The sequence below is a fragment of the Trachinotus anak genome, unplaced genomic scaffold, assembly GCF_046630095.1.
Source record: "Trachinotus anak isolate AG129_WGS33_773 ecotype Australia unplaced genomic scaffold, CSIRO_AGI_Tana_v1 ptg000028l, whole genome shotgun sequence".
Classification (NCBI taxonomy): Eukaryota; Metazoa; Chordata; class Actinopteri; order Carangiformes; family Carangidae; genus Trachinotus; species Trachinotus anak.
Window position 1 is genome coordinate 10927680 of NW_027273879.1, and position 22790 is coordinate 10950469.

The 22790-nt window shown below is 40.3% G+C and overlaps 2 protein-coding genes across 5 annotated transcripts in view; one reads left to right on the top strand and one right to left on the bottom strand.

The window, feature by feature from the left end:
• Positions 1-9810, bottom strand: anxa4 (annexin A4). Of its 2 annotated transcripts, none has more exons than XM_071466474.1 (13): positions 9718-9810; positions 6983-7032; positions 5876-5963; positions 5055-5149; positions 4126-4239; positions 3578-3668; positions 2757-2836; positions 2269-2325; positions 2085-2178; positions 1677-1772; positions 1345-1403; positions 547-669; positions 1-236 (listed from the first exon to the last, which is right to left on the bottom strand). In XM_071466474.1, exons 1-13 carry the CDS (start codon positions 9800-9802, stop codon positions 180-182), a joined length of 1089 nt encoding a protein of 362 aa, XP_071322575.1. In that variant the 5' UTR covers positions 9803-9810; the 3' UTR covers positions 1-179. The 2 variants fall into 2 exon arrangements, with proteins under 2 accessions (XP_071322575.1, XP_071322576.1); XM_071466475.1 differs by lacking the exon at positions 9718-9810 and adding an exon at positions 8295-8405.
• The window catches only part of LOC139611634 (AP2-associated protein kinase 1-like), a 20226-nt gene continuing 7236 nt past the window's right edge, over positions 9801-22790 (top strand). For all 3 annotated transcript variants that reach the window (XM_071466464.1, XM_071466465.1, XM_071466466.1), the window contains exons 1-19: positions 9801-9963; positions 11363-11481; positions 12829-12937; positions 13141-13283; positions 13914-14035; positions 14383-14464; positions 15061-15193; positions 15340-15443; positions 15812-15894; positions 16059-16219; positions 16711-16832; positions 17453-17824; positions 17936-18069; positions 18170-18372; positions 18452-18541; positions 19738-19833; positions 20354-20461; positions 20939-21109; positions 22447-22554. In XM_071466464.1, the coding sequence (XP_071322565.1) occupies positions 9801-9963; positions 11363-11481; positions 12829-12937; positions 13141-13283; positions 13914-14035; positions 14383-14464; positions 15061-15193; positions 15340-15443; positions 15812-15894; positions 16059-16219; positions 16711-16832; positions 17453-17824; positions 17936-18069; positions 18170-18372; positions 18452-18541; positions 19738-19833; positions 20354-20461; positions 20939-21109; positions 22447-22554 (2623 nt within the window). The remainder of the gene's footprint in view (positions 9964-11362; positions 11482-12828; positions 12938-13140; positions 13284-13913; positions 14036-14382; positions 14465-15060; positions 15194-15339; positions 15444-15811; positions 15895-16058; positions 16220-16710; positions 16833-17452; positions 17825-17935; positions 18070-18169; positions 18373-18451; positions 18542-19737; positions 19834-20353; positions 20462-20938; positions 21110-22446; positions 22555-22790) is intronic.

Sequence of the window (22790 nt, forward strand, 5' to 3'; positions counted from 1 at the left end):
TAAAAGGTCACTGGTCTTTGGTTTAATTGGTATTACAAACAGTAAAACAAAGCACTGTGGTCAGTCAGTGAAATGTGAGGAAGAAGAAAAGATAAGATACAGAGAAGTCATCGACGAAAAAAAGCCCAGAATGTGGTCGCAGAATAGAGACAGAGCTAGGTGTTGCTCTGATGTTTCTTCTACTCGCCTCCACACAGCTCCAGCAGGATTTTGCGGTAGTCACCAGATGTGTCTCCCTACGCAGTGAGAGAAAGATCTGTGAGACTTCAAAGGACCGGTGTTGGGAATAACTGCAACCACTCTCATAAAGCCAAAATGATAACAAACTGACATTTTTATTCACATTTTTGAAAAAGCAGATCACATTACTATACATTGCCAATCAAATGAAACAAAAGCAGCGATAAATTACAGCCTCATCACAGTTAAAACCTGCATTAAAGCATCACATAAACTTAGAATTGCAATTATCATTATATCACAGTTGATGAATTGCAAAGCCTTTACTGACTACAATATTCTCTGTCTCTAGTATCCGGTGCTCACCTTGATGAAGGAGTAAAGAGTCTTTCCATACATCTTCAGGAACTGTGCTTTAATGTCCAACATGTCAATCTCAGCTCTGGAAACCATCATTCTGATGAGGACACTGTCTGTGGTGCCCAGCCCCTGACAAGAGAGAGAAACTGTTTATACCGTGTTCAAATTTGCATCATGAAATATGATAACATCAGTCTGCTTTTCTTATGCCTGATGTACAGTAACTACTGTAATTATGTTTAACCATAATTTCCTGTATATTCAGCTATGTTGGATCGAAGGAAGAATCAACCTAATGAGAACATGTTTGTGATGCATCTTTTCAGGAAAAGGTATAATTACACTGATCAGAAAATAGCACAGAAATACAACAGAAGGGAGAAATGTATTTCTGTATTTATAGTGTACTGTGGTTTTATGAGAATGAAAGTTGTATATTTCAATTATGCTGTATGTAAAAGCCATATTACGGAAAAGAGCTAAAAATTAGCAATAGCTATAAACGCTCTGTGCTGCACATCAGTTTCATGCTCGGTGCAGGAACTATGTCAAACTGCATCGTCCCTATCTAATAAAACAAACGTTCAAATTCAATATATACTGTAGTTTGAAATATTTGAAAAAAAAAAAAAAAAAAAAAATTAAAAAAATAATAATATATATATATATATATATATATATATATATATAAAATTTGAAAAAAAATTACAAAGGAAGTCATAGATAACATGTAAATTAATTTAATGTATATCAATGGCTACGCGGTACAGTGTAGTAGCTCCGTTACAAGCATGAAATATTTACCTTCATTGATTTGTATAATCGCTCTGCAAAGAATGCTGGCTTGCTCCTCATGCATTTCACTGAAATGCAAAAACAAATCCAAGCACATAAGTTGCAATACTTTCACAACAGTAACTTCAACTGTAATGTCTAGTCCCTATTTTGACACAAAGAACTATTCTGTGTGGTTTTAACTTTTATTTTCTGACTATAAGTACTTGAGTTGTGGTTTCTAGCTTCTTTGTCTGTCCTCATTTGCACTAGTATGTGAACGGCTTTTATTAACAGGGTTGAATCTCTATAAAGTGGCAATTCACATCTATTTGTAAGAGCAAGTCACAGAAGAGACAGACCTATGGCCAGGAAGACGTCCTCCAGACAGCCAGACATCTCCCTCTTGATGCTCTCCTCAATGTCTCTTCCAGAAATCTTCTGATACTCCTCGAACACTGAAGGAGGAAACAGTAAGATAATTGGGAAAGTAGAATAAAGTTAAGTAAATTAAAATGTCAGTTAGTTCAAGAATAAATAAATCTCAATGACATAGTAATTTTTCTCAATTAAAGTCACAACATTATACAAAACATGAAGATTGACTTTGTTCCTAAAACTCTGATAAGGGTCAGTAAAATCTTAAAGTGAAGTTTTCTACATGACTTCTTTTAGCTACTTTTGGTAAAGGGAAGTATCATCACATGACACATAACACTAACAAACACAAGGTTTAATGGTCTGCAGATTGTAATATGCAGTAAGAATACCTCGCAACAGATGGTTTCGGTTCCTCACACAAAGCACAGTGAGGAATTTAACCTCATCTGTGCCCCATCGAGCCTCACCAGCCTCATAGATTTCCTACAATCACAGGAATTAAAAAAAAAAAAAAAATCACACATGGAATCATAATTTAAACACACTGTTTTATCTACAGATCTGAACCTTTACCTTGGCATCTTGAACAGCCTGGGCCTCGTCCACTTTATCACTTTCATCCCTTCCAGCCTGCAACGTAGAAAACACAGCCACTTAAGATAAAATAAGTGCAGGATTGCTTCCTTTGAAAAAAATAGAAGAAAAACCAGTGTTTTATGATACAGAAGTGATTATTCTTCCTTCCTTAAACAAACAGAATCTGAGAAAGGTTTTCACCCCAACTTCCTATTAATATTTTACAACTCTTCTTGTGTGTCCAAAATAATTTAAAAATACTTAATTTATCACAAATCAACTCTAAATTAAAAGGAAACTGAGCTCAAGAAATGCTGGCATTTTCCGAAAGGAAACACAAATTCTTTCTTGAATTTAATCCTCTTTTTTAAAAAAGAATAAAAAATAAAATAAATCAAACTGAATTGTAATTTAAAGTTTATATGATCTATTAAAATGTGCCATTAAAACATTCACATTGAGGTTATGGGCTAATGTTTGCTTACTGTGAGTAAAGAGACCAAAACTCTCTGAAACATTCCAGATGTGTCTCCACACACAGCGTCCTCCAGGTCTTTTCCATATTCTGACACAAAGAAAACATAAGAAAATTGTAAGACAAAGCATGCAATCTAATACCTGTTCAATTTTGGCTGGTAGGAAACAGAAAAGAAAAAAAGAAACGATGGCCACCACATACTACATGTATATGGATATACAGTATAAGCCTTTGCTAAATGTTGAACTACATTCACCAGTCAATCAGTAAATTTGTCTAGCCCGTGTTTGATCCTATAAAATCAAAACAATGAGCTCAAAGGGGACAAAAAGGTCAGCAGAATCTCTGGGATTTCTGCACTGTGAGCAACCACATAAAACACTCATGATTCAATGTTGAGATCAAAAATATTGCTTATGGCAGGTTTAAGGAGTTCCAGACTTTCTATGAGATCTGTAAAATGAGCTTCCAATAATATTTATCATGTTGTGATCTGGTATAATTGATTAAAAAAAAAAACAAAAAAAACATGTAAGTAATACCACAAAGAACTACACCACTGATTCATTTAAATGCATTAAAAGACTAAGCTACTTTCATAATACTTGCTGGCTATTGTCAGTACAACCATATAACAACATATTGTATAAGCAAACAAAAAAAACGGCCACAGAGCACTGCAATGGCTTTTGTGAATAATTTATGACATCCACTGTTTTCTAATAATGCTTAGTCAGTGGTACACAATATCAGATATCATGCACAGCCCATAGGCGTCGGGGGGCAGTGAGATATACCTTGACCTGACGTCAGATATTCTACAGTTACCTTTCTTGTAGAACGCATTGATGGCTTTTATTTCAGTGTTTGTCCTTGAAGCGAGAATATCGATGAGACAAGCCTCTTCCGTTCCCGCGCCCTGGGATGAATTAGTATGGACGTGTTAAGACAAGATATCAAGACTCGAGGTGGTGTAATGCTTTACACTGATATATAAGATAAACAGGAGTAAACTGTCTATTAGTATTGGGGACTATTTTCAGCTGTGGATTAACACACAATTGGTGAACTAATGAGTATTTAAGGCAGCAGGATAGTGTATGTGAGGTTGATTAAAAAAAACTGGAGTGCCCAGGTTGACTGTAATGAGGGAACATGTTACACAGTGCAACAGTGTGGCTCACTGGTGTGTTTTAACAGTTTTTAGGCAACAATGTAGCTCTGTGGCATGGAGTATTACGCTATATCAGCCCTTAGCTAAACTTGTTCATTGTTGGTTCTGATCTTTTCAGGAGATTTCATGGCTATAAAGGAAAATATAAACTATCACCAGACTTATCTTTAAAAGACAAGACAAGTGGATAACAAACACAGACCTTCATTGCATTTCTCAGCTCGTAAGCATCATACACAGGTGGTAGCATCAGCAGACCTAGAACGACACTCCTGAAGTTCCCACTCAGCTCTGACGACAGATCATCAGCCAGGTCCTGCAGGGTGGGGCAGGATCAGACAGATTAACGGGAAAACCGTCATTCCTACGGCTTTAATAAATTAATCTGTTCAGGTTTTGAGCTGCCAATGTGGACATTCACACCTTCCAGCAGCAGGGTCTGTGTGTCCACTAGAGGGTGAGGTTTCTGAACACGGTTTTTGTGAACAGAGAAGCTGTTCTACACAACCGGCCCGTGTGACCACACGTGGGCGTCACCATGTGGAACATGACTCACTCTTTCTGTCTGTGAGGATTCCACTCACAAGCTTTGCTTTCTCTTCAGCTCCCTGCGAGGAACTTTCAGATAACTTCATTGATCTCTTACCTGACACAGTCTCGTGAGCTGGTCATTAACTCATTGTGTCAATAGAATAAACATCCCAGACTTCCCTATATTGATCCACATAATAATGAAGCAAAGAAACAGTCAGTGGGCAGCATACCTCTGTGGGGTTCAGTAAACATTTTTTATAGATGCAAACATTTCCCTTTTCTACAGATTACAAGACCATCTCTGTCCTGGTCTTTGTTTACAGGTGGTACTCATTTCTGCTTTACAGTTAATAGTTAACTTGTGCATTATCAGTGCTATGTTAGCACAGCAAAACCCCGCCCAAAGTGAAAAATGATGAGCGAGTGTACAGTGGAATACGAGGCTAAGAGATGACACATCCACTGCCGCTGCCAGTAGTCTCTTTTAAGGCAGCTTTTCAAAATCTTCTCTGTGTCAATTCTTTGCCTTCTCTGCAAGAAACACTTTCATTCACAATTAGACTTTGCCTTTGAATACAGCTCTTTCAAAACTCTCACCTTCCCAACTGTTTGTTTGTAGGCCTCTTTGATGCGCTGCCTTTGGGCAATAGTACGGTGTGATAGGACATCAGTGACGGCTGCCTCATCAGTGCCTGCAAGAAATATCACAACACAGAGTCCCGTAACCTTCTCTGCTATTAAACTAATCTAAACTAATTAAACTAATGTAAAACTGTAAGGGATCCATGAGCTATTCAATTCATGAGCAGAGTGTAGAACACCGAATCAGCCACCAGCGCTGCCGCCCTGGAGATGATCCTAACACACATTGTTTGTTGGCATCAGCACAGAAACCATCTGTTTGCAATAGAGCTCAAAGTAGAGTCAGGGGAAGATGATTATGCTTGCAAACCCTAACAGCATCAACATTCCACACCGTAACAATCTGCTGAAAGAGAGAAAAGTGTGATTGTTACATGCTCCTGAATGTTTGTTAGGATGTACCTCTTTGAGTGGTACATACCTGCTAACATGGTTTCAGAACAGGGCGTCCCATACTGAGGTTAGCCCACTACTGCTTCATGTACGATCAGCAAACACAAGATTAATTTATCCTCTATATCATGAGTGAAGAGGAAGCTGTACAACACATTGTGTAAAGGTGAGGCAAAGTGCGAGGAAGGACTATGGCAAACTTAAAGCTGCCATGACAACGCAAGCAACAAGCAATACGTTTCAAACTTTCCTGGAGAGGAGGAGAGAGACCGTAGACGAGAGTAATTATGTTTTTCTTCCATAGAAGCCTGGTCTTGAGGGCACAGTAAGATGTATCTTTAGCTTAATGAGGGTTTCTAGATGACAGTGGCTGGATCACTCACCGGCTCCCTTCATGGCTCCTCTAAGCCTCTGGACATCTGCGTCTGGGTCGAAACCAGCCGCCTCAGTCACTGTTCCACGGTTTCCAATCTGGTCAAAACAAATTAAAATTACATTATTGCAACTTTTTAACTGCTAGACAAATAAACAGGCACAAAGCTTTTGAGTCGGGGGGGGGGGGGGGGGGGTGTTAAGCTTATTCCCAGCTTCACCGCGCAGAATGAATGAGGCACAGTATGTGCAGAGTTTGACATCGGGAGGCTATTTTCACATTGATCTGTTAAAGTTAGACAGGTTCTCAGTGCTTGCTTCATATATGAGTCCAAGACTAGTTCAAGTACTTTTAAAGCCAATCATTGCCCAATGTGCAATTCTGGACCCAAAAAAAAACACATATCAGTTAAATTATTATTTAAACTAGACTGTTTGGTATGTCTTCAAATCAATCAGGGGACATTTAAAAGCTAAATAACATCAATTACAACAATTGGAAAACTGTAAGGTAAATATGCTACACAGTACAGTTTTTCATCTATTTGTGTGACAGAATTGAAATGGAGAATAAAGTTGAAGAGCTGTGAAAACTATTTTTGGGGAATTCACTGCGGACCTTTATATGTGACTAGAGTTGGGCAATTTCAACTGAAATCTCAATGATCAAAAAGAGTTTTTATACTATCAGTATATTACATTGTGACTTTTTGCATTAATCAAATAGGTTAAACTTTCAACAGTTGCATTGAAGTGCAAGGTGGTATCATGAGTAACATTAAGATTAAATGCAAATTTAAACACAAATTGATTTAAATTTTATACCACAATTTGTGTGTATGAATAATATAAAACAAACATGACATCAGAACTAAGGCTTTACCTCATATCATGGATTGCAATAGCAATTTGGTATCAAAGCAGCAGCATCTCATTGCAATATAATTCAAATAAAAATTGAATATTATAATATTTAATTGCTGTCCAGCCCTGTTCAAGACAAGGAACAATGAAACAGCCCAGTTTTCCAGTGCAGACTCTCTACTGGTCAGGCAAATGAATGTAAATGTTGTTGGATACGCTGCACAGGTGGAACAGCAGCTATGGGACAGACTTACCGCTGCCATTGCAGAAAGAGTGTGGATTTCCAAACCGGAGGTGCAGAAAGCTACAAAAGAACAAATAAATAATGTCAGTACGTCAATTGCACAAAGACTTGTTTATAACAGAAGGAAGGAATTAACTGCAGCATCAGGTTTAGGGGCAGCAAAGGTCTCTGTGCTGAATGCGACCGTCGTTAACCTCTTATCAATATTGTATGCAGTTCATCATCTCAGAGAAGGCCTCTGTCACACACATTTGCCCATGGGTTCTCTTGTGTCCCAGTCTGTGCAGGCGTCCCAGGGGTCAATCTCATTAAGCTGGTGTTTGTTTGGACACACCTGCAACTGCTCCACTGAGAGGAAAGATAGTGGAGGTTCTCTCTTACCTGTTTTCCTTCTGTAAGGATCAACTTACCCACATCATATATCTGTCAAAATCCATTTAGTTAGGATAGCTTACAGGCCACTGTGCAGCAGAAAGTGTGCGTCAACAGTCAAGATGTTGATTAAAATGACTCCCTTCTATTTACACTCAAGCAAAATTTAAGTTTGTATGACTAACCAGGCTAAAATAGACACGGGTGCTAAAACACAGCCACCTGAATGAACTCCGTGTGTAGGTCAACAGCCACACCTGAGTGGTTTATTATGTAAATACAAGACCAGTGAGTCAAAAACTTTCACAGCATGTGTATTGACCGCAGACTGGAAAGGGGAAAGACAAAGTGATAAATGCCTAGTGTGTGTGATCTTCAGATAAAGTAGCGGCCTGCAGCAAAAAAAAAAAAAAAAAATCACATTTGTGTAAATGAGCATTGCACACATTGTATAGTTCGCTGCTTGGAGCTGTCATTTAAATAACTTTCTTAAGTCAGCTCACGTTTTCCGGTGAGAGGTCTTTAGTTGTGAAATGCATCATGTTCAAGTTCACAGGTTTCATTCTTAAAGGATCACAAACCTACAGCGTCAGCGAACGTACTGGTAATTGAGCAATAGAGGTCTATTCCTCCTCCACTGTGCATTAAAAGCAAAGACACTATAGTGTTATAGTCCCGATGTTATTATTACAACTAAGATCTATTCCCCAGAGCCGTGCAAATCTGGACTACAATGAGAATAGCTGAGATAGGAAAATACAAAGGAAAAAATCGTATGAAAAGTGAATAAGGAAGCGGAGCACCTTACTGGTTAACAGTTAACTTGGCATGAAGTTAGAGGGCACACCCTGCTCACAGAGAGACGCTGCAGTCTGAGCGCTACTCTGTCCAATGAAATACCGCTAAACATCTTGAAGACATGACTGACCATGAACTAACCCACACCTTACCTGTCCTGAAGACAATTTACTCAGCCTGGTGCCCGACAGGAGGGGAGAGCGTCCTGGACTAGGAAAGAAAAGCTTTATAACCACAGGTCCCACCCACTTGCATGCAAATTGTTTTTACAGGATCCTCCTTTTGCATGCACACTGCCTCCTGCTGCATTTAGAGATTGTCGGAAAAAACTCTATTCACGCATTAGTAGTCACTTCGGAAACAGTATTTTATCGTTCGACACATATGAAGAGAGGCAAGTGAGATGAAGTTCAGTGTGTAGTTTTTTTTTTTCCTTTTCAATTATCCGTCAATATAGCTGTTCATATTGAATTTTATTTCATTGTAACCGCAAACGATGGAGCTTTGCGGCCATTTTGCCACTCGTTTATTGATTCCTTTGTATATATTTTTTTCAAGTGGGAGATACCTAAGCTCTCGGATAGTCCCGGTGCATCTGACTCGAAACTGAAAACAGGCTGAAGTGAAGTGAAGTTTTTCCCCGTTGTTTGTATGCCGCTTTGACCGACATGTCTGTGAACGCAGCATATGATGACCACATACGTAAGGGTGGAGGGGGGGCGGGGCTTGCAGCTGCGCTCTGAACTACAATACCCATGTTTCCGTGAGCGCGTCAACAGCAACAGCTAGGATGTTGCGATATCGCTCGCAGCCAAAGATTGCTGTGGTTGCAGAGATTAGGCTGCTGGGTAGAAACCTCCATCTGATGTTTTGCTAGATGACAAATTCTGCGGTTTCTGATTTGCAGCTACCTTTACGACAGACAGGCTTCAGATTTCCTGTCGACTCTGCGCTTGTTTGTGTTGAAGAGCGGCTGCATCGCGCTAATGCGTTAGCTAACTAAAAAAAAAAAAAAAAAAAAAAAAAAAAATCTGTTTTATTGTCAATGGAAGCAATTAAATAGCCAGAAAAGCAGCTATGTGGCAACAAACAGTCGCCCCTCTTGAATGAGGATGGGAAGATTTTCTCGGGCAACGCTATCGCACAAGTTACACGTCGGGTACACCGCACTCGGAGACATCATCTTCTGAGGATAACCTGGATAACCTTACACGAAATGTCATAGCGCGTAAGTAGCTAGCACTTAGCTAGCTTAGTAATGGCTGGACGAGATGGAGAAGGACCTCATGTTATCATCAGCAGCGGCCGACCATGAACAGCTGGGTGGATAGCTAAAGAAATACTTTCTCCGGAGATGCTTTAGCCTCCTGGGTGGTGTAATTCACTTACATAACAGCTAGTCGCAACCGCTCTAGCTATCATCAACTGGCTTGTGTTGGCAAGCAAATGGGAAATTTGCCACCAGTAATCTGGGCTGTCTCAACATCATCATAAGTGAGAAAGGCATCTCTGCATGTGTTGAAGCCGCAGACAGACTCGCTTGAAGCGCCAGATCGGTTTGGTTTACAATCTGACCTGCGCTGGTGCAATAATTCACTGCAGCTCCTCTGTGCGTCTGTGACTGAAGCCGCGAACACCCCTCCTGCCATTTCGACAACATGAGGAAGTTCTTTGATTCTCGTCGGGAGTTGGTCAGCTCCGGGCCTGGCTCTGGAGGAGGCGGTGGCAGCTCCGGGTCCAGTCATGCAGGCGGAAATTTCATTGGACGAGCCTTCACTGTCGGGCGACACCAAGTCACTGTCGAGGAGATTATTGCTGAAGGTGAGATGGGGTTGCACAGACCAGATGATGCCAGTTTTTTTTTTTCTGTCCTCCTTTTATTTTGATGCATGCTGTTGATGCAAGAGTGTGACGTTTATTCCTGCATGCTCAAGCCAAATGCATGAGTCACATGACAGCACAGGGATGTAACCTTATACCATCCCCACAGGAATGATGGAGCCTTGCATCTACCCTGTGTATCTTGGATACATAAATGCGAAACAGAGGCCTGCTGCTTTCTCCTAGCTGCACTCAAGCAGTATATCACACAGTTGTTGGATTTCCTTATGGGTACCAGTGGCAGGCCCTTTCTAAGACTGGTAGAGCAGCATCACTAATGCTGAAATAGAGGCCTGTACTTGACCAAAACAAAATCATTTTAATTTTAATTTCGAACCCAGGGATACAGCAGCGCATTTTATTCCTCTGTGTCTAGGGTTTTAAATATTGAACATCATGTGAGTTTGCATACATCCTAATGCAAGTACTGTAATTAAACAAGAATACTGCAGTGATGTATACTGGAGGTAAACTATTCTTAATGACTGTAGTCCATCCCAGGCATTCCTTAACACTATTGATTATTGATTGATCATTGTGTACCTAATTTTCTCTCATTTATCTTGATCAAAGACTGTGGTGATAATGTCTGCCTGTCTACAGTATGAATCGTGCTTCAGGCTGTCAGCTAGTGAAGAGTTTCAAAGGCAGTGTCCAGTTTTTAAATAATGCAGGCAGACAGTGTTTTACAACTGATCTGAGTGACTTCGTTTACTGTTCTAAAACATGCGCATTAGGAGTGGACGCAGGTCCTCAACTTGCACCAAGGTTCATAGGTATCTCTTACACATTTATGGTGTGACAGTGTCATACAATACCATTTCGAACGTCTCAAATTCGGGATGCAGTATAAGCCGCAGTGTCTGCCTGAAATTGATGACTCTGACACAACTACAACTCGGCAAAGTGAATTTGTGGGCTGAGATATACCAGATGGTTAGGCCTCAATGTAGGCCTCCACATAAACCCTGCAGCAATGACATGACTAATACATAACGCTATAAGGCTGCACCATTTGGTCCTGGTTGTCCATATTGATGTAAGGCTGCACAGACACAAATTGCAACAGTTGTAGAAGTGCTTAGGTGTAAAAAAATTAGCATGTGCAACATTTCCAAAATCCTGACGCCCTGAGAATGCTTGTGAGATTGGTGTGATGCTAGATTTTGATCTTATTTTGTCTGACTGTGTATCGATCACAGTTACAATCTTTAACAATCTTTAGGTGTGTGGCAACAAGCATGGCATTTCTAGTTGTTGACTGTCAAAGTTTTGCTTATATGTATATCGTCTCTTTGAGGACTGACAGTTTAATTTGGTCTCTTTCTCAATCCTGCAGGTGGTTTTGCAATTGTGTTCCTTGTGCGAACAAATCAAGGGGTGCGTTGTGCCCTGAAGAGGATGTATGTCAACAATGAGCATGATCTGCAGGTGTGCAAACGCGAGATTCAAATAATGGTGAGTTGCAGAGATTAAACATCTATCTGCTCGCTCTCACTCTGAGCTCATGTGGTTTTGCATGCTGGGCAAAACCACATACGAAGGCAACAACACAACAAATGTCATTTGAAACTCAAATTGTGCACATTTCCACACACACGCTCACAAATGAAAGATGTCTTATTCTGCCCAGAATAACAAAGGACAAGTGCTGAATGCAGAACACAGTCAGCCTGCAGTGGTGTTGTTGGGAGGGTTGTTCTGTATTTATTCATCTGGTTCTTGGTCAGCTTTGGTTTTTTTTGCATGTTCTGCTCTCCTCCTCTGAGATGTGTTGTAGAATGAGTTGTTGAGGTTATTTGTGTGAATGTGAATTCTTAGAGGACCATCTAGTACCTTGATAAGATGCTATTTCTTTCAGCATTCATTGTTGTTCTAATCCTGAAGTTGTAGTTGTCTCCCTATGGGCCTTTGACAAATTTATAATAAATGATGACATAACATATAACTAAACTGAACCTGCTATAAATTCATTGTACATAAGGATCCCACTCTGGTAGGTAGGAAGAAGACTATTCTGCCACTGTTAGACCTCTTGACCTGGTAAAAATTCAACAGCAGAAGTGGGAATTATTTAATCTATAAATAGACATGTATGAAAGTCATTTTATAGTATTTTTGCAGCATGCACTGAGTTCAAGGTCCGTACAAGGAACTAGCTCTTTTCTGTCTGAAGGACCACTCAGGATGGAGGGAAGGAAGGAAGCAATGGATGGTCAAGTTTGACAAAAGTGACATATTGTATAAACATTCAACAGAAATACAAACAGCACAATATGACAACTGAGGGCCTGGTTTTGTTTTTGAAACCAACACTGACATTTGGTTCAAATATGATGTCTGCTGCCATTCGTGGTGTTTCCCTTAGCTCACTCTCTCTCCCCCTCTCCTCCTCTCTCTCTCTCTCTCACACACACACACACACACACACACATACACAGGTATAGACTGAAAGTCCTTTACCCCAGTAGCAGTACTTGACATTTTTTCATTACCTAATAGATTCCTGATTTTGATGGCATCACATTGCATCTCATCTCACACTTACCACACTGAATCAAAGGCTTCCAACATTAACATTCCCAGTGCAAGCTTTACAGCAAAGTATGGAGTCATTTCTTCCCTTTTCTTGGCGTTGCAAATCATTTAATTTTACTTCTGCGCTCTTAACTAAATCACTTCACCAGTCACATTGTATGAGCACACCGCGCAGCCGCTTACAGTAGTTTACACAGTCTGCTAAGGTACAAACTTTAAGCACAGTGGCGTGTTAATGCTCTCGAACGTGTGTTTGTCTTCTTGCAGAAAGACCTTGTCGGTCACAAGAATATTGTTGGCTATCTGGACTCCAGTATCACAGCTATGGGATCAAGGGATGTATGGGAGGTTCTCATACTCATGGACTACTGCAAAGGTGAGTGAGTGAGGGAGGGACATGGGGTGTGACTGCAAAATGAGTTTGTGTTGCAGTATATTTGTGCTGTTAGATGATAAAAGCAGACAGGTATTATACAATAAATCTGAACAACATCAGTTATAATAGAATAACACACACAAGTTAAGATTCAGCCATGTGCCAGTTGGGTTAATGACCCATGTTGTTTGTGCTGTTTGCAGGAGGGCAGGTGGTCAATTTGATGAATCAGAGGCTGCAGACTGGTTTCACTGAGGCTGAGGTGCTGCAGATCTTCTGTGACACCTGTGATGCTGTTTCTCGCCTGCACCAGCGCAAGACACCTATCATCCACAGAGACCTTAAGGTGACACTTTTTTGCCTCTTTTGCTCTGTGTGGAGCTCAGCCCTGCAGTATGGAGGAGAGGACAGGCAGGTCCGTTCACCGTTAACACAGGGGCAACACCTACTGCAGTTCACCTTGCTGTGGCGTCTTTTGAAGAGTCATGATTGATGTGTTTGTGTGGAGCTGGAGCTGTGTTTAATTATGGATAGCTCTTAAAGGAGGAGAGGAGAGATCGTCAGTTGTCAAAATACTCCAAACACCGCAGAGCCCGGTCAACTCCAGTGTGGCTGTCGCTTTAACTTTGAGTTACTGTCACTCAGAAGTTTTAATCCACATGGAAACATGACTTTTTATTGCAGTGAAGATTGTTTGATATACATTAAAAAAAAGTATTGTGTCAGAGCGTGTTAGTTAGTGTGATGAAGGGAGCATGCCAATTTTGACTCTGGCTTAAATCTGCATGTCTTAATGTGAAGGTGGCTGCACCTCGATCTATCATCATCTCAAGTGCACATGTTGCAGGAAACTTTGCAGAGTCGGCCAATTACTGCACCACCTCCTGACGCTTAAGGTCACGCTGGGTCCCTTCTTGTATAACCTGCTGTCCTGAACCATGTGTCTGTGAGAGTCTCATCTCTTGTATATCTACAGGTGGAGAACATCCTTCTGCATGACAAGGGTCATTACGTGCTGTGTGACTTTGGTAGCGCTACTAACAAGTTCCAGAGTCCACAGACTGAAGGAGTGGCCGCTGTGGAGGAGGAGATCAAAAAGTTTGTGCCTCCTTTCATCTGTTTTGGTGATATTTGCAGCTTTCATTTATTAGCATTTCTTTTAGGTAATGCTTGTTTTTTTTAAATGGACTGATTGAATTTTCAAACATTTTCACTTTTTGCTGTGCTGCTGAAAATACTAAAATGTGTGTGCAAAGGAAGTTTTGGTTGATGCAAAATGGAATTATTAACAGATGCAATCACAACTTTCATTAGCATTTATGCACATTTATGAGTACAAAATAGTGTGTAGGCTGTTTTATTTCACGACCACATTAAAAACAGGTCGTCTTCTTACTAATTTATTCCTGTTCTGTTCTTACAAATTTATTCCTGTCTTCTTTCAGGTACACCACTTTGTCATATCGTGCTCCTGAAATGGTGAACCTCTACAACAACAAGATCATCACCACAAAAGCAGATATCTGGGTAAGTGAAAAGGACAGACTTCTGTGGTAATCCTCTGTGGAGCGCAGAAGTACACAGAGAGAAGTAATACAGATGACACATGCAGGATTTATCTTGTAAAACTAAGCCTCTGTTTCAGTAAAGCAAAGTAAAAGTGTTTATTATAGTTTTTTGTTAAATGAATACCCGGTGCACTGATACTGAATGTGTTACAGTGTAACCCAGTTTGACATCATGGCCCATTGTTAATATATAAAACTTACAGGCTTGTTAAGTTGTAGATGTTTGAGCTTTGGGATTGTTTGTACTTAAAAAAAAAAAAAAAAGAAAAGTTCAAAATTGGTAAAGTTGTATTTGTACAATGTAAAAGTCAGAAACTTTTGCTTTTGTCTTGTGACTGAATATTTGTGTAACCATCTGGTGTTTGAAGGGGAAAAAGGATTTTTTTGTGTGCCTTGCTGTGCATTATTGGTATTCTTGTTTTCTTCTCTTCTCTTCTCTTCTCTTCTCTTCTCTTCTCTTCTCTTCTCTTCTCTTCTCTTCTCTTCTCTTCTCTTCTCTTCTCTTCTCTGTTTGTGTTTGGTGTGATGGGGCATGCATGTGATTGTCTTCTCCAGGCACTGGGTTGTTTGCTGTACAAGTTGTGCTTCTTCACTCTGCCCTTCGGTGAAAGCCAGGTGGCCATCTGTGATGGCAGTTTCACCATTCCAGATAACTCGCGCTACTCTTATGATCTTCACTGCCTCATCCGTTAGTGCCTCTTAAACATTAATTCATGTTTTCAACATAAAATTCAGTTTTCACAAAGGCATGCACTTGTGATTTAAGTGTAAATATCTAATCATTGACTCAGTTGTTTGACTCTGACTCTTGTTTCTTCATGGTGTTTTTTTTAGGGTATATGCTGGAGCCAGACCCAGACATTAGACCAGATATCTACCAGGTGTCCTACTTTGCTTTTAAACTAGCTCAGCGGACCTGCCCTGTTCAGAATGTGAAGGTCGGTCTCTCTCAGCACCAGGGTCAGCTGAAATATTTGGATTTGCTTGGCTTTCTCTCATGAGGAATTGATTTTCTTGTATTCAGTGGAATCTGTTGTGGCTTCACTGCCTGACCTACATAGACAGATATGTTAGTTGCCACACTGTGGGAGGAAAATCTGCACTGATTCATCATTTGCATGAAGTAGAAAATACTTGTCAGCCATGATGATATTAATCATTGGTAATAGTGGTACTAACTGCAAGGACCAGGGAAGTTTTTTTTAATTTTAAAATTTTGTCTGTTCACTACTTGTTGAGACTGTAGTCATCGATCTTGTGGAATTTCTTTTGAAGTTTTTGCATTTTTTTTTTTTCCATAATCCAGAATTCTCCAATTCCTTCTAAACTTCCTGAGCCGATCAAAGCAAGTGAGGCTGCCGCCGCAAAGAAGAGCCAAACTAAGCCCAGGCAAGCATGACCTGCTTACATTGTATAACCAATCAAGGCTGTGGTAACACTACATTTTGTGGAAGTAATTAGGTACAGTCGGTATTCTGATACTCATTAAATAATTATGTTAACACTGTTTGCCATGATTAACAAGGAGGCCAACATCCTCGCTTTGTTGTCAGACTGACAGATCCAATTCCCACCACTGAAACTTCCATCACCCCTCGCCAGAGGCCCAAAGCAGCCCATACCCAGCCTGCTGCTGGCATCCTACCCATCCAGCCTGCTGCTCTCACCCCTCGCAAGCGGGCTAATCTCCCTGGTGGTGCAGCTCAGTCTGTGGGTACGTACAGCACTCCGTCTCCGTCCTTTTTCTCCTCTGTCAAAAAGACACCAAGATTTTGAATAATGACGCACATAAAGACAGGAATCCCTCTAATCCTTTGTGCACACTTTAAATCCTGCAATTCTCAACAGGAACAGATCAAGTATGCAGGTTAAGACTCATGCAAATTAAAGCCATCTAACCACAGGCCCAAAGTGATTATGGAGTGATTTCCTCCACTCTGCCACTTGAAACACTGCTTCAGTTAATGTCAGCTTTGGACCTGTTACAAATCACTTAGATTTTTGTTATCAGCATCTAACGTATTATATAATTCTCTTTAATACATTTTGTTTGAGATAAACATGAACTCAAATGCTCCTATAAACCTGTATTTATGTTGCTTGATCTTTACATTGTTCTGCATCTGTATTGAGTATTAAGATTAAAATACTTCGACGCTCTCTCAGGAGTAACATGTCATCTGTGTTCTTTTTAACATCCCACAGGAGTCAGCTTAGACCTCTCTCAGCCAGCTGCAGCTCTGCAGTCCCAGAAGGTGCAGACTTCAGCTCTGCCTCTCATCCAGTCACAAAACAATTCCAGTCAGGCTGTGGCTCCGCAGAAGCAGGTACATACTCACTAAATGCATTGAAGAGCCGAAAGAGCTTTCTGCAGATGCAAATTCATACCAAACGTGAATCTCATTTTTCTGTGGTGTATGCAAATGTGCAAAAACATAAAAAAGCAAATGGCTTCAGTAGAGCATGATTGATGTCTGTCTGGCTGTGTGTCAGGTTGGCATACACAGGTCTTCCCACCAGTGCTGTTGATGAATCTATTAGTAGATTGATAGACATTTAATCAACAACAGTTTTGACAATAGCTTAAGTTATTTATAAAGAAAAGATGAAAATGTGAATGTGTCCTGTTTTATATCATCATAAACTGTGAATTTCTTGGTTTTAGCCTGTTTGTGAGGTTATTTTCAGGCAAAGCCTTGGTTTCCAGGAAATTGGTCGGTGCATCATCAATATCCTCTGACACAGATTAAATAATGATTCGATTAAAAAGAAGAGAAAAATTACACATTAATAGATAATGACAAATAATTATTACTGTCGTCCCTTCCCATAAATTCACAGCTGTTTTTGTAAGCTGGAGCACTAAATTATTCTTGTCTCGACAGTGGTTTGCAGATGTAAGTCTTTAAGTGACATTAGATAAAAGTTGTCTGTCTTTGTGTGACAGGGCGTGCAGCCAGCCGCTGCTCCAGGAGCAGAGACTACAGCAGCAGCAGCAGTATCACCAGTGACCAAGGCTGACGTCCAACCACAAGTACAGCCAACAGTCCAGCAACAGACCACGCCTCCTTCTGTGGGCAGCTCCACCTCCCAGCAGGCAGCACCGACACCATCCAGCCCAGCCCCACCCCAACGCCCAGCTCGACGCAAGCAGGCTAGCCAGGCTCAGCAGCCACTGGCTCAGCCTTCGCCCAGCAAACCGGCCTCTGGTCAGCCGCCTGTGTCTCAGCAGCAGCAGCAGCAGCAGCAGATAATGCAGCCAGTAGCTGCCCAGGCTCAGCCTGCCTCCACTGAGATCAGCCAAAAAGCGGCTGAGGTGGTAAGTGGGCTGCTGCTCGCCATCCAGCTTTATTATCATCATTATAGAGTTGACATGGTTAATTATTTTTCCTTCTTTTTTATATTATGTTATTTTTATTTCAATCTTCAGACTCCACCTGCTTCTCCAAAGACAACTGAAGAACGAGGCCACCAACGCATCCCAAGTGACGCCACAGCGAGCAGTGTCGCTGCCGTTGACTCACAGCAGCTGCAAGAAGCTAATGGAGATGCTGCCCTCAACCAGTGAGTGGCACATTTACTGGAATAAACCTGAAGAGAGATTCAAATTCAGGTCATCTCCTATGTGTTTTATTTGTGATATTTTGTGCATCTTTCTCTCCAGATCACTTGCATCTCAACCGAGCACCACGCAGCCTGTTCAGCTCGGTGTCGGAGATGCAGTCCAGGACCAAAGCAAAGCTGGACCCACTCTTCCTGCCTCTGGCACCGACACCCCCACACAGCCTGCATGGAACCCCTTTGATGATGACAATTTCTCCAACCTCACTGCTGCAGAATTTAAACCAGAAGACAAAAAGCCCAGTGGTAAAGTTTGTGTTTTTATGTTATTTTCAATAATAATAGAAAGTAGACGTAATAACTTTTTAAAAAATTATTTCACCAGACCTACCTTCAGAAACTGAGACAATGTCCCCTGAAGAGTTGATACCAGGCCTGCAGGCCTCAACTGTGGAAAATGAACCCCATGAAACTGGTATGTCACACTTTTCCCTTTAGAGAGTCTACTTCTCTGTCTTGGACCTGGACCGATTAACACAGACCCATCAGTGCAATCATTACAAATTCACACAGTGTTAGAAACACAGGGTGACCCTACGCAACTTTATTCATTCCAGACGTTTCATAAACACAAACATAAACATACAAAACAGCTACATAAACATTTTCCCTCCAGTGTAGTTCTGCCATTAGAATATGCTGACTTTGAACACTGACTTTTAAGTAGTATAGTTAGTATGATAAAAAAGGAATAAAGGTTTGGAACAATAATATGAAGGTGATTTTTTTTTTTTTTTTTTTTTTTTTTTTTTTTTTTAAACGGTGGATTTGCAATTTATCTTAACTTAAAGATAAGTTTAATATTAGTATGTTTGGGGTTCACAAGGTTAAAGATCTTAAAGACCAACAGTACATCATTCCCATAAACTGCCAGCTGTTTGCTGACATCAGAGCGAAGTAAATATAAAGAATGGTAAGAGATTTACAGTAAAATATTTCGATAACTTAATCCTCACTCTAATACCTTACTGCTGTTCTGATGCCACATAATGCATTGTATGAGTCTGAAGGAACGCAATGTGATGTCAAACCAAGGAGTAAACCTCTTAATGCACCTGATCCATTAAGCTGAGAGCTCCCCAAAGCTTTCAGAAGCCACGGCTGCCTTTGTGCATCACATAGATAAAATAAGGGGATTGGTCAGAATGACAGAAATGCCAAGATTTGAATGACCTTTAATGTGAAGGATTCTGGCAGGACTGCTGCTGCTGTGCCCAGCAATTGTAGCCACAAATGGTTTATGAGCTGCTGTTAACAAGACAGAAAAGTGCGAGAATTGATTTGCTAATATATTGAATTACTATCTTATGCTGTGTCTTAGAGTGTAAGGCAGTTCAAAAACATGACGCGCAGTTATTATTTTCATTCATTCATTGTGTGTGCTCAATTAATTAAAAGAATAGTTTGGCAGTTTGGAAAAATCAACTGTACTCTAAATATGAAGCTACTGCCAGCAGCTGGTTAGCGTTCATTTAAAATGGGCCAGGTGCCAACCATTTGTACCGAAACGCACCAACTGAAACAACCAGCTCCCTCCTACAATGCTTTTTTCAGGCAAATCTTTAGGCCTCATTACACATCTTTACTGTATCACATTGCTTTGTTTCCCAGTTGAAAGACCTTCAGCCATTCTTGACCTGGACTCAGGAGCCTCACTGCTGGCTGTTCCAGATCCTTTCCGTACACTCGAACTGTCAGATGCACCAGGTAAATATCCCTGCCTCTATCTCTGTGGCTCCATGCTGTGTGGTCTTTTAGTTACTGTCTCATTTACACATATATATATATATATATATATATATATATATATATATATATATATATATATATATATATATATATCTACAGTATAAAGTGAAGATAGTTTTGTTGTTTATGAAAATCCAGACACATGTTATTAAAGAAATCTCTCTGTCCTCTGAATACCTGAAGAAATAAAGTGATAGTTATCCTTAAAATATCCTCAGTAAAATGAATAATGATTTAAAAAAAAAAAAAGAATGGCATTAATACATAATGATATTGAAGTAAACATCTAAACATTATGTGGATGAATGGCCAGTTACATAACACATAATGCATAACATTGAGGTCTTAATGGCTTTTCTTTCCTCTGTTGCTATGGGAACTTATTATATCAGTAAATTCTTATATTTAAACTATTTGATGTAGGTTTTGCACTCAGTATGTTTCCTCCCCCTTTCTCTCATTCTTCACTGGCCTTTAGAGAAGCTGATTGAAGGACTGAAATCTCCAGACACATCGTCACTCATGCTTCCTGACCTTTTGTCATTGTCTGATCCCTTCGGTGGCTCCGTGGAAGAGTCTGCAAAAGGTGTGTGTGTGTGTGTGTGTGTGTGTGTGGTCCTGTACTAGCAGGATGTTGTGTTTCAGCAAAACAGAGCTCTAAACAGTCACTGTACTGTATCTGCCTAGGCAATGGTGCAACTGCAAATGAGCAACTGTTTGCCAACAAGTTTGCCATAGCAACTTCAAAATTGATATTATTTCAGTGTTGTGTTCCCATTTCGTTTCAGGTGACACTTAAGATGTCAGTACCACATTGTTCAGAATAAATAACACATTTTGTGAAGTATTTGAGTTACAAGAGGTTTTTAGCAAATAAATAAATAAATAAATAAAATTAAATTAAATTAAATTAAAAAAAAAAAAAAAATATATATATATATATATAAAAAATATTACGGTTTGTAATTAGTATGTTAGGTTAGTGTGAGTATCTGCGTCCTTGTCCATAGCTAAACTTTACCCTCTGTTCTGTTGACCTTTGGCTTTTCCGGACCTGTCCCAGACTCTCTCAGTGCAGACGAGTCTCTCCTGGGCTGCTCTCTGATCTCTGGCCCGTCCGCCCCTCCAGCAGCAAGCAGTGCCACCACCTCCATCTCCTCTGCCCCCACCTCCGCTGCCTCCGTTTTGGATGATTTCAGTCTGTTGTCAGGAGACTCCGCACAGCCTATAGCAGGTAGGCTGTAAGAATCTCACAAAAGTGAACTTCTGTGCACTGTCAGCGTGAAATTTAAAGCAACATTACGAAATGTGAAGAACCAACCTGAAACACTGCTTTTTCAGTAGCTCACTGCCTCCTCTATGCAGCTATCTGCTATGTCTGCAATATTCACTTTAAGGTGAAAAGAATCTACAGGACACTTGGGAATTAAACCAAAAGGCTTTTTTTTAAATAAATGACAGAAGTGTGTTTGTTCCATAGCACCAAGTATTTAAAACTGTTCTGCTTGACAAATTCTCTGTCTTGTTTACATATGGTTCAGTCAGATAGAGAGTTGCTTCATTGATGTTTTTTGTTCGTTTTATTCAGTATTTTATTCTTCTGTCTTTTCTTGTATGGCTGTTTGTGCTAAGAAGGATTTTATCTGGCTGTTATGTTGTGTAGCAGGTTGTTGTCTGTTGTTAGTCTGTGACTGTAGAAAAGAGATGTTACAGCTTTATGGAACAGACATGATTGGCTCTACAAGTTCTCCATCAGTATTCCAATGTATTAATGCAAATCTAGGAGACGGCTCATGAAACCAAAGAATATGAAATATACATTTCTCCATTTTGGTTTTTGATTTTTTTTTTTTTTTTTTTTTTTTTTTTTTCCCAGAGGAGAGCATGGTGGGAGCATTTAAGAAACAGACAAAAGAGCAAGTTACATTTCGTTGGACTTAAAGCTGTTGTCAACACTAGAGACAGGGAAGACTCCAACTAACTTCCAAAATCAATCACTTGTAAATACTGTAAAAGTGTAGAGTAAATTTCAACCACTGGGTGGCAGCCGAAGCATTTCCATCACAGCGAAACAAATAAATCTCATCCAGATTCATCTTGACAGTCTGTGTTCTGTGAATCTTTATTACCTCATATATTTGTTACAAAAAAGAAAATGCTTCTTTTGAATGGAATCCTCTGTAAAAACCAGATTGTGTGTCCCACACTGAGAGCTCCACAGCTGTGGCTGCGTTGTTCGGTCTTGGCTGGTGAACGAAGGCATTTGACTGCTGCTGACAGTGCCAACTCTGAATCACAGCCTGCGCAGTTTTATGATCCTAATTACTTCTAATCTCTCCTCATAATATCTTATCAAACAGCCTTTTTACCACAGTAGAGTGCTGGATTAGTTTTTTTGCAGTAGCTGTGCTGATTTTATGAACATTTTTTATAAAACGCAGTGCTAGACTTATCATCTTTGACCTAAACCATACATGGCCACTGTGCTCCTTCTACTTATCTTTTCACCCCTTCATCTAAAAAGTGTTTCTTGTCTTTTAAACTCCTACTTTTTTCTTCTGTTCCCTGCAGACTCGTCTCTCCTGATCACAGACTTTGAACCCCAACAAGCCAGTGGAGAGGCAGCCACAGAGGATGAGTTTGATCCTATTCCTGTCACAGGCCGAAAGAACTCCCAAGGTAAGTCTGTACCGTCTCTGCTGGGAAGCACAGGTGGGTCAAGCTGGTCTTTAAGATTGTAGACACACCCAGGAGTGTGTTTTTGGGCTCAGTGGCATGATCATTTGCTAAATAATTAACAGCACTCAAACCTACTGATAACGGGATCAGGTGCCTGCGCTGTGTTTACATCATTAGCTGAGAATGTTTGAAAAACAGAAGCAGTAAATGGGTAAATTCTGCCCTCTCTCTCTTTC